Raw genomic sequence first — 12,609 nt, forward strand, 5'->3', positions numbered from 1 at the left:
GCCAATTATAACATGACTATTCAAAGATTTGCTCAGTCGACAATATTCAATTAAAATGTTATTTTTGTTTCGTGTGTTATAATTATGTGTTTGTTTGTGTATGGTTTATTAAGTCCTTATTATTTAAAATGTAAACAGATAAGTCAAGCAAATATAAATTAACTATTGTAAGTATTCCTTGGTTAATGAAAACATAAATCCTTGGTTAATAAATCAGAAGAGTTTCCATCTGACCTTCACAGAATGTGCTTTCAATAGTGAACTATGCTTGAACAAAAGAAAAAGCTTTTATGCATTTTGCTACTTTTCCACAATAAATTGATGTACTGTACATTTTTAGATATTACAGTGTCTCAATAATTTCTCATTCTAATTTATTATAGTAATCACCATCCCAAATTATTTATTATAAATTTATTTTGATTTAACTAAATTTCTCCCCCACACTTTCAGTAAAAACAGTAAACAATTTTTGTTAACAACTTTTTTGGTTACTATCCCATTAATTTCCTGTATAATAACGTATAGTAATATTATAGTAGTAGTATATGTGGGCAAATAAAAAAATGTTCTGTTACTAATATCTAATAACCACAAAGGTTTTAAAAATTATTTTGAAGTTTCAAGACATACCCTTAGCAAAAAGACTCCACTTTTTGAGGAGGATTACAATAGTCAACATCGCCATTTCTAGACTTAATAATCTAAAATAAAGTTATGAAAATTATTATAGGGTTTTATCATCTGAGAATCTTTTCCAGTATAAAACTTTATTTAATAAACAAGAACTCTGACCATACATTGAACTAAAATCTAAACTTTTAGGATATTCTATCACTACTTTTTGAATTATTATAAATAATTGGACTTTTTTATTTATTTGTGCATGTTAGTTACAGACTTTTAGCTCTCGTCCCATATATTTTTTTTGCTCTAGCACAATCAACTATTTCTTAAAAACTCATTGCTCTTGTAAAATTTTATAAATTTAAATCATTTTTGGTTCCACATTTTCTATAATTTCCTATTGCAAATTCATTCTCTTCATTTTCCATACTTTGTACTCAACTCAATAAATAGTCCTCTCATTCATTTACTATCAAAACCGAGCAAGTGATCATATTGATGTAATAATTAAAAGTTAGTTTTAAGTAAATATCCAATATCTCAATATATACAAACTTTTAAATATATTTCAAAAACATTTTTGGATCGCAATAATTTCACATCAGAGTTCACAAAAAGTGTTTGAATACGTTCACTGATCACGAACCTACGGATTAAAAACCAGTGGTTTTTTTTACTTATACTTTACAGCATAATCTATTTGATTGCAGTGTAACAATCATTGCTCTCAATCAGAGATATTGGACAATCACTTTTGACGTTGAACCTGCTCCATACAAATATCCAGGTACGAAGAAATTTCAGCTTTATAAACTAAATTACTGCCTTACTTTGAAAATACATCAATATTTATGTACTGCTGTACATGGTGTTCAGAAAAGGATGATGTCACTTTCAAAACAACTGATGCCTGATCTGACAACAATGTTTGTTGCTATCAGCTTGTGAAAGCCTGTGCATACTGAAAGCCTGCTTTAAAGTAGTCATGCTCACTTATGCGTTGACAGAATTCACTAAAAAAATTACTGTTGGAATTTTTATAAAAATTGCAAAATAGTGCAAATCTTCAAAGTTACAAACTATCATTTTTTTTTTTATATTTAACTTTAAAACTTGTCAACAGGCACCATTATGTAAATATTAAAGCTAATCACATAATTATTTTTTTGAGATTTCCTCTTATTTGTCGTGACCAACGTGCAAAGGTTGGTATCTGTAGTTTTACTAGTACTAGAGATATTAGTTTTTTTATTTTAAAAAGTGGCTAAACAACACATTTCTCTGTCTAGGTTTTTATGAAATTTTAAATTGAAATCAAGAGTACAACCACATAATTTTTGTGACACCCTTTTCTGAACACTGTATACGTATTTGTGGACACTATACTTTACTACTTTATTATATTTTTAGTTTTCTACAATCATTTTTTATTACAGACTGGTTTGTTACCCTAGTAGTGGCAGTTAATTTATTTTTTCCTATGGGTACGACCCAATGTGCACAAATAAAAAAACTGCTAATTTGAGTAGAAACAAATTTTCTATTACAAACAATTAGGAGCCTAAACTAGTGATTATTTATCCTGTTTACTAATATTTTTCACATAAAACACTTTATGCAAAACAAAAATTAATATAACACTTACTTATTTTACTTATAAGGATAAAAACAATTGTTATCATTCAAATATTTACTACCGAGGGGCAATCTGAGTACTCACTTTTTTCATGTGTCAATTGATAACATTTGATAAGTGTTATCTCTGGTGTAACTAACCTAATTCCATGAACATCAGCTGATTGGATTCCTACAAGTGAGTTTATTTTTTTTTTTTTTTTGACTTTAATTTATTTACAATCTGTTTATATACAACAAACAATAAGTAAATTTGATGATAAATCTTAAGGACATGGTTAATCAAAGTTCCATTAACCTTAATTAACATAAACATTTAAGAGATTGTTCATCTTTAAAATCGATCAGCTAAGTTTAAGAAATCATGTCTTTTTTAGCCGAAATTGATGGTCACTGTTGTCCAGCAGATTAATAGCCAAGTAGTTAGGATGATAGTTTAATTTGTTTTGATACTTGATGCAGAACTTTGGAATTTCTTCAGTAACAAAAGGGATATTCGTGTCTCTGTGAATGACTTCATTACGAACATACCATGGGGCCTGTAATATCTTTCGGAGAACTTTAGATTGGAAACGCTGTATAATTTCAATATTTGATGTAGAAGCAACTCCCCACAGTTGAATTCCGTACGTCCAGATGGGCTTTAGAACAGTCTTGTACAACAACAGTTTGCTTTCTATTGATAAATGGGATTTGTTTCCCAAAAAGCCAATTTAGTTTTGAGAATTTTGAATTTAATTGGAGCCTTTTGTTCCATATGTGTGGTTTCCAAGTCAGCTTCCTATCGAGATGTACACCCAGATACTTAGCTTCATTTCTTTGAGGAATTTGAATGTTGTTTAAAAAAACACTGGTGGACAGGTGTCATGTTTCAACGTAAATGTGACGTGAACAGATTTTAGTTTCATTCACTTTAATTCTCCAAGTTTTAAGCCAAACTGTGATAGAATTTAAAGTTAGTTTGTAGAATTTGTGACGCTACAACATGGTTGGAGTGGGATGCCAGTACGGCAGTGTCATCGGCGAATGTTGCTGTCAAAGAATTTTGATTAGTTGGAATGTCTGCAGTGAAAATTAAGTACAGCACTGGTCCTAGTACACTTCCCTGAGGTACACCAGAGTTTATTTCTTTCAGATCTGAAAGACAATCATCAAACTTGATTTGAAAATACCTTCGTTCTAAATAAGATTTTATAATGTTGTAAACAGTGTGAGGTAGATGACTTTTTATTTTAAATAGAAGCCCTTCATGCCACACTTTGTCAAAGGCTTGACTCACATCGAGAAATGCTGCAGAACAAATTTTCTTGATTCCAAATCTTGCCTTATTATATTAGCTACTCTATGGACTTGTTCGATAGTGGAGTGGTGCACTCTGAAACCAAACTGATGATTGGGAAATTAAATTGCATTCAGTTATAAAAACCTGAAGTCGTTTTAAAAATAACTTTTCGAATAATTTAGAAGGTATAGGTAGTAGACTGATTGGCCTGTACGACATTACTACTATACTTCGTTTTGAGGTTTTTCCTGGCTTAGGAACAACAATAACTTGAGCCACCTTCCATTGTGATGGGAAGTATTCAAGCCTCAAAATAGCATTAAATACGAAGGTAAGAAAGAGTATGGCTTTCCTAGGAAGCTCTTGTAGTATCTTACCTGTTATTAACTCATAACCAGGGGCCTTTTTGGGATTAAGATTTTTAATCTCATCATATATTTTCAAGATGGTTTAAAGGAGCCAATAGGTAGTGAGAGTTGGTTAGGTGAATCAAGAAACTCCCTTACAACATGTCTATTATCAAAGTTGTTATCTACAGGGTATGGTTTGAAAACATTACTAAAATATGCAGCAAACAAATCAGTTTTCTCTCTGTTACTTTTCGCCCAAGAACCATCCTGGTTTAGATATTGGAGGAATGGGCAACTTGCGGTTTCTTTGTGCTTTTTGTTACTTTCCATAAAGAATAGTCTGTTGCTTCAGTTGGGGAGAGATTTGAAGTGAATTCTTGAAAACCATATGTTTTTTTAAGTTTTTAAGCAAAATCTTTAACTGTCTTGATGCTCTGTTAAACATTGTTTTATCTCTTACATTTCTAGAATTTTGCCATATTCTTCGTAAGCGACGTTTTTGAGCAATGTGCTGCTTAATATAAATTGGGTAATTGATATTGCCACACGTTGTATTATTAAGTTCAGGGCGTTGCACTCCAAGCAGATTTCTGAACAGTATAATTAAAAATTTCCACAGCGTTGTCTATTTCCTCTCTTGTTTTAAGTGATATATTAAGACTTAAACTGTCATTTAACGTTTCACGAAACTTCACCAGTTTGTGCCTTTATTCGATAAGGACGGTGCCTTTTCTTTCAATACAAATGATGAACTTATTGATAGGATGACCGGAGAGTGATCGGACGACAAATCAAGAGATGAAACAGCCTCCCATATAGTTAGGAGAAATACCTCCCGTAACAAAGAAATCAAGAAGATCTGGAATTTTGTTGGGATCTGAAGGCCAATAGGTTGGTTCCCCCCTGTAGATACGTAACTCAAGTGATTGTCATTCATGCAATTTAACAAAATTTCTACCTCTAGGGTTAATCAACCTTGAAACCCCACATGACATGTTTGGCATTAAAGTCACCACCTGCTACAAAACGAGGCCCCTAAAGTTTCGAAAAAATTCGTTGAATTGAAGTTTGGTAATATTGTGCCTCGGGGGACAGTAAAACACCAGAAAATGTAAAGTGGTCCCCATCCAGTCCTCAACCACTATGCTTGTAGCTTGAATATGATCTTCTTGAAATCTAGGTAATTCATAATGTTTTATTTGTTTTCTGATTAGCACAGCGCTACCTCCATGCGCCGTATTGTCAGGGTGGTTTGTAGAATAAAAAGTAAAATTTGGGATTTTTTGAAAAAATTTAAAGTTTGTAAAGTGGGTCTCAGAAATTAAACATAATATCTATTTTGTGTATTGAAATAAAAAGTTGAATATCTTGGCCATGTCGGGCCAAGCCAATTGGCATTCCAGAGTCCAATCCTATAAAATCTATTCATTTTAGTTTTGATATGACAGTTGTCAAATAGGTTAATCAATGTACCTATTTGCTGGGCTTGTTGAGACATCATCATTTCGAACTTATTTAAAAATCCATCAATTATTTGATTCAGATTGTGATTTGCTTCTACATTTGATTGACCTGATGCCACTCTAGCATAAGATAAGGTTGGTGATACTGGTATGAGACTGATTACCTGTTGAATTTTGAGTACGAACAGATATAGGTCTATCTACTTCTTCTCGATCTTGCACTGGAGGAGGAGTGGTCTTTTTTTAACGCTGGTCTTAGAGGTGGAAAAGCCTTTTTTCTTAATATCTTTGTAAATAGAGCAACCTTTATAGTTGGCTGGGTGCTCTCACCACCACATAATACACATTTGGGAGGAACATTTACAGATTTATTACAGCTGCTAGTATCATGATCTGAGCCGCATTTTACACAGCGGTTTTGGTACCAGCAGTAAGCCTTTGTGTGCCCTATCTTTGACACTTTTTGCACTGCACCACATCATTACGTTTTGTAAAGGGGGCTCAAACACAACTTTTGGCATTTAGTAGGAATTCAATTTTAAAAATGTCTTTGTTGTTTGATGCTGGCTCTAAGTCTACAAAAAAAATTGGACAGTGGATCTTTTAGATTTGCTACTTCTAAAGGTTCGACACATTCCTAACTTTGTGGTTATAAGCTTCTATAAGCTGTTTTAATTTCCTGGGGTTCCGTAGAGAAGTGCATATTCTTAAGCACTACTCTATAAGCTCTGTCACCCTTTATTTGGTATGTATGGAAGTTTACTTTCATGTTAGTTAAATGTTTGACTAATGCGCAGTAGGCTTCAATAGTATCAGTGTTAATTTTTACTTTATCTCTAGCTATGCATTTAAATGAATATGACTCTTTTTTTAATTACTTGTTCAATGTTTACCATCATTTTACTTATGTTTGACAATGTTGGGGACAAATAATAGGTGGAGGCCTCACCTTCGTCATACATTTGTCGTCATTCATCGTTTCTTCTTCAGAGCCTAGGTTGGCGTTACTCAGCATTTCAAATCTGTTGTGCAATTCAATAGGTCTAGCAGTTTTTGCAACGTACTCTGTAGGTCTACAAGGTTTCTTAACAATCTGAAACGTTGTGCTGTTTGACAAATGTCTTTTTGTTTCTAGTTGTTTCGATTTGCCACTCGTTTTGATTATTGACAATCGTCATTAGAAATAGTTTTTTCCTGAAATGATGTTCATTGTTTGCTTATTAGAACAATAATTGTGATCATTAGTTTATGGTATAGTACGCGCGCTGAAGGTTCGGCTCCGAGTCAACCGAGCGGACTATGGCGGGGGAACGGGTGGATTGCCCGATATAACAACTGTTCTGCAGACATCCGCCAATGTTTGGCCCGCTGCAGTCTGAATATTTATTGTCCCTGTTCTCCCTCACAGTCGAGTACTCACTGTTGTTAGAATTGGACAAGTGGTTTAAGTGCGTTTTTACACAATTCATTATTTTAGTTAGTAGTGAGGTTAGTGAATTTTGGTAGTTGTAAGGCGTTACAAATGATTTAATAATATCCTTTGCTATTAAGGTTATATTACAAGTTTTTAGTAGTTTTGTTTTGATTCATCATCTCAGTCGGTATAATGGCCCGATACGTTTCCAAAGTGGCTCGAGGAAAAACTGCGAGAAGCCAGGCTCGAGAAATTATATGGAGGGTTAGTGAATTCATGGCAAATGAGTCGAAACTATCTAATGATGAATGAATCCCTATAAATAAATCTTTAGAAAGAACTGCCGCGGCTTGTGGTGTTTCAAAGACACTGATTAAGAAGATTCGCCGTGAAAAAAATTATGGATTCTTCCACTGAAGGGGGAGTGTTCGTTCACTACCCCTAAAAAATACAAAAGAAAAAAGAAAATAGTAGAACTAGACGACTTTTGATAAATGTGTCGTTCGAAAAACCGTCCATGAATTTTATAAAACTGATAGTTGCCTGCCAACTCTTTAATTGTTAAAAAAAAAACAAGCTGAATGAAAAAATCAACTATGAAGGGGGGTTTACCTCAGAAAAATATTAGCATCATTAGGATTTCGGTGGAAAAAAATTGAAAATAATAGGCAAATTTTGTTTGAAGCTAGTGACATAAGAATAAAACGAATAACTATTTACGAAGTATAAAACAAGCGCGAGCAGAGAACATTGATGAATCGTATATATTATCATCTCATGTGAAAAGGGAATGGAGTGACGCCAGTCTTCAAGGTTTTAAAAAAGAAAATAAGTAAAGGACGAGAGGGCCATAATACTGCACGCAGGGGGTGAAATGGGGTTTTATTCCTGGAGCTTGCTTAATCTGGAAAGCGGGAACGAGCGAAGGAGATTATCATGATCAGATGAACCATGCGAACTTCATGACCATGGGCAAGAACTCAGCTCATTCCAAACTTACCAGTTAACTCTCTAATAATTATTGATAATGCCACCTATCATAACGTCCAAGTTAATAAAGCACCTAATTCAGGTTCCAAAAAAGCAGAAATGATCAAGTGAGGCTACAAGATCATGGACTGGAGTTTGATACAATGTCACAATGTATTGCTAAGGTAGTATTCGAATTTTGAATTGAATGCTACAATGTAATACGATTTAATCCATATATAACCAATGCCTATATGTATAGTGTATTCGTATAAATGCTAAAAAAAATAATTTATTGTCATGCCACATAATTAATAATTAAGTTTTCATAAACAGGATTCTTGATACAACAGTGTTTCGTATTCGTTCATCTGTCATAAAAATTATTTTATAAACAATACACCCCAAATCACTTTCCATTGAATATAATACAATGAAATTCAACATAATTTCATTAAAGTTTAAAACTTTTAGTTTATATCACAGATCATCACTATGGCCTAAAGTGTTTTTTTTTTTTTTTTTTTTTTCAGAAATAAACTATTGCAAAGTGATTCAATGTTAAACTTTCAAATGGTATTGCCGGTGTTGCATTTACGTGAATGGGCCCGTGAACTGTAGGGCAGCGGTGTCGGTGATACATTCCACTTCAGACTAAGTTACGGCTAACCTAAACTATGTATCTGAAAAAAGTTAAATCTAAAAGTAACTTCAGTTCATTCAGAAAAACTTTCCCGCTGGTGAAAGTTTCCTGACCAAATAATAAAAAAAATCCTCACATACAAACTTTTTTGTATCACAATTTTGGCACAGTTAATTTTAAAATATATTTTATTACAGAAAATTAATAAGACATTGAAACTTAATACATCCATTAGCATTGGAATAAACACAGGAAAATAGATCTGCGAAGTTCAGAATTTTATTTGTACAGGAAGTTGGTCTAACCATAAGTTGATTGTCGAGCGAGAATTGAACATTGCCGTCCGTGACGGATCATTGGAGAGTCAATGTTTTTATTTGGTTAGTAGGGCAACGACAGGGCCGAACCTTCAGCGCGCGTACTGTATCAAAATCCAAACAGTTTGAGTTGTTTGAAGGGGCAAATTTTAAGTTGGTGCCATTACCTTCTCACTTGAAAAACTACTAATAGTAAACAAACACTGAAAACAATTAAAGTTAACGGGTAAGGTTAGTTGTAGGAAAAGTACTGGAAAAAAAGATTACGAAAAAAAAAAAAAAAAAAAAAAAAAAATCTAAACATTTTTATGTAAATTATGAACAAAAATGTTTTAAGAACTGTGTTATATATAGTTTTAACCACTAATTGGGTAAAAAAACTACATTTTAAATTAAAATAAAGGACACAACACTGAAACAGCACAGCTGGGTTCACAGTCTTGGAGATTGAGTGACAAGTGAGTTGAAAATAAATGCCACTTTATAAGCACCTGATTGAACCATTGCTCTCTATCTGTAGACAGGACAAAAGCTAATGTTTGAAATGAAATTGTGCCAGTAAATGATGAATACAGTAATGTTTGTACTATAATAAAATTATGAATCAACTGATTACTAACCATGATTAATATGTAATCAATAGATTGCAATCAATGAGAGTATAATAACGAAATACAAAAATTATGAATAGAGGAATATTATAAGTATATAGTTTATTTGCAGTATAAACTAGTAAACTTACTTGAAATTTTCAACATAGAAGCATCTAATTAAAACTCTTTATCTTGAGTTTTTAAACACTTTTAAATTATTGCTTTTCTAAAATATAGATGAGTAGAATTAATAAAAAAATTAAAACTTTAAGAATTAATATCTCTTTATCAGAGCTATTTTTGCTTGCTTCCTCTGCCACACTTTATCTTCCTGTCTTCTTGATCTCCTATCCTGTAGCAACATCCTGCCATCTTTTATATTCAAAGCTCATAATTGTACCCTTCCATCTTACCTTCTATTGTTCCTTGTTCTATCCAGCCCAAATTCCTCATTCCTTGTTCTGTCTTTCTTTATTATCGCTGTACAATTGAGATTAATTCGTTTGCATGATTTTGACTAGTTGTTAGAAAACAAAATTCCTGTATTTCGATACTTTATAGGAAGTATTCTTAACACTTATAATGTTATATTATCTATTGATTTATTTAACTCTGTTTCAGTGTACGGCAACTTCACTACCGATATGGGGCATACGCCATTAGAGTCTACGAATTCAACACAATTCCATTAAAGACATCTTGTTCGTTTAAATGTTTCAATCCTTTAAATATTTGTATTAATTTACTATTATCAATTTGGTAACTAAAGAGTTATCAAGATCTGATATTTTTTAATGGTTTTTGTAATCTCATAGTAATAAACTATTTTAATTAATATAATTAACGTTTTATGACGTTTTGGGCAGCTACAAACTCACAAATGGTGTTGAAAACACTATCCGCTATTAGATGTCATGCATTATTTTTTTCCTGCTCACTTGTGTGTAGTATTACCCACAGACAAAACTTTTATTGTTAAGAAAAGTAATTCAGTGTAACATTAATAATTAACAAAACCTGAGTTATTTTAAATCTTGTGGACAAGATCACAGGAATAACAATGCTTCTTATTAGGTATTTAAACAATGCAGCAAAAAAAAAACATTTGATTGTTTTGAAACCTTCCTCTCAATATTCCAAATGAGCAACATTATGAAAAATTTAAAAAACTACTTAAAGATTATTTATTAACGTTATCCTTTTATTCTTTTGAAAACTTTTTTTGCTTCAATATGTAAATAACTTTTAAGTATTGTTGGGTATGTTTAGATATGTATAAAATCCCCTTAAATTACCTTAACTAATAACTGCCTTGATGTAAAAATTGCTTTAACTTACTCTGTAGAAGGCTACATAGCCAAATCTTACTTTTTCAGTGAGTTCAAACTGATTTTTATGTTTTACTATATAAAATGATAAATTTATATTGAGATTTATTGTGACGCTATTCTTGTAATCTGTTACATGTCTAAATAAAGAAATTTTGAATTTGAAAAAAACCAACATAGTGGAATGAAATTGACCATGATGTAAAAAACAGTAGCCAAATTCCGAGACTAATAGAGGAACCATGGCGATCAATTGAGATCTACAAATAAACATGTATATTTTACATAGTATGCATTTTTGTAATAAATTGTTATGAGAATGCAGGAATGCTCCTTTGGACTGGCAAAGAGGAACAGTTTATCCTAGGTTGGGTGTTGATTACCAAGACATTTCTTGGAATAAAATAACAAAAGCTTTGGCCAAGACAGCTTCTGAAAGCTTTCTGGTAGGGCCAGAGCGAGGTTATGGAATAACCTTCTCCTAGAGTAAAGCTCTTGTAAATGCCTGGGAAAAGAGGATCAGATCCGAGACATAGAGAAAAGCCTGAAGGACTCAGATAATAAAACATGCTTATTCCTCCATATACTAAAGGTTGGATTAGTCTCCATGATCTAAACAAGGCATTTGTCTTTCATTACAGGCATTTTTGCAAGTAAACTCAAAATTGTAAAGTAATAAATTAATACCACTCTTTAAAAAGGAAAACAAACTGATATTAAAAGCTATAGAAGAATGTTTTTTATGAGCCACTAAAAAATAAGTTAAAATGTCCGCAGACGCTATTTATTCTGAAGAAACACTTACACCTTCAATACTTTCAACTCTAATATAAACCATTACGCCACTAGTCCTGGCGTACATAACATAGTAAAATTTAATAAACTGTATAAATCTTTTTCATTTTCATAAATCCAAATTTCAATTAAAATAATAACATATGGTCAAATGTTTCTAATATGAATAAGCAAAAGATTTTGTCATGCTTCTTAAATTCTCATGAGCAATTATTAGATTGTTACCTTTTTCTATCTAAAATGTTGATAATTACAGTGTTTTTCAATTATATTAAGAGTGACATAGACAAAAAATAAAACAAGAATGAAACATACTCATATAAATAGCATTGTTTAGACAAATATTTCAACTTATAATACGTTATTACCGTTCCTAACAGTAAAATGCTGAAAAATAAAATTAAGACAATATTACCAGAAAAAATAATTCACTATAATAAATAAAGTACGGTAATAAAATAAATGTTCTTTTCCCAATAAAAAGGAAAAAAAACACAAAAAAATCATTCAGACCAGAAAAGGCTCACAAAAGCCTGCCACAAAAACTTGAATTCTTTGTTCTTCTTTAATTCTCTTGCCTTGGCGAAAAGGATTCTTCTGGTGCGGGTCAGGGATTTATTTATGAAGACCGGCCTGCCTATCGCCATCCCCATATGGCTAGTATAAAAGTTTTGTTTTTCAAGCTTTTTCTGCATCAAGGCTTCTTTGTCTATATGACGTACAAACTTCACCACAATGCCTGCTGGTTTAGTGGAATCTGTTTTTATATTTAAGTTTGTGGCAGGCATCGACCATAGAACTATTGATTGCGTAGCCAAGTCCTGCTCTAACCTTTTTAAATAGTTGACTGTTTGCTCTTAAATCTCACACCTCGATCCCTCAGGAACACCTTGAATTTCAAAGGTGTTTTTTTCAAAAATACTGCTCCGCTTCTTCGAGCCTCACTTCGTGTGCAGAAAGACACCTTCTTTTTCAGCATTCTGTTTTCAGTTGCTAGTTCTTTGTATTTATTCTTTAGTACTTCCTCCATCCTCGAAATTTGTGAATTCACGGCAGTATTATTTTTCTCCAGTATTTCGTATAATGCCTCATGCGATGTATTGAAATCAGCAAAGGTCCTGGCTTGTTCTGCTCTTATCTCTTGTAGAATCTTCATTACATCGTTGACGTTTAACCCACCCGCAGCCTCTTGT

The 12,609-nt window shown here is 32.4% G+C and overlaps 1 protein-coding gene across 1 annotated transcript in view; it reads left to right on the plus strand.

The window, feature by feature from the left end:
* LOC124364147 overlaps nt 1-10,005 on the plus strand; it is a 31,996-nt gene extending 21,991 nt beyond the window's left edge. Inside the window, exons 4-5 of the mRNA XM_046819390.1 lie at nt 1,338-1,414; nt 9,915-10,005. Of these exons, the coding sequence (XP_046675346.1) occupies nt 1,338-1,414; nt 9,915-9,985 (148 nt within the window). The 3' untranslated portion in view covers nt 9,986-10,005. The remainder of the gene's footprint in view (nt 1-1,337; nt 1,415-9,914) is intronic.
* The last annotated feature ends 2,604 nt before the right edge of the window (nt 10,006-12,609 follow it).

This window comes from Homalodisca vitripennis, chromosome 6 (assembly GCF_021130785.1).
Source record: "Homalodisca vitripennis isolate AUS2020 chromosome 6, UT_GWSS_2.1, whole genome shotgun sequence".
Taxonomy (NCBI): Eukaryota; Metazoa; Arthropoda; class Insecta; order Hemiptera; family Cicadellidae; genus Homalodisca; species Homalodisca vitripennis.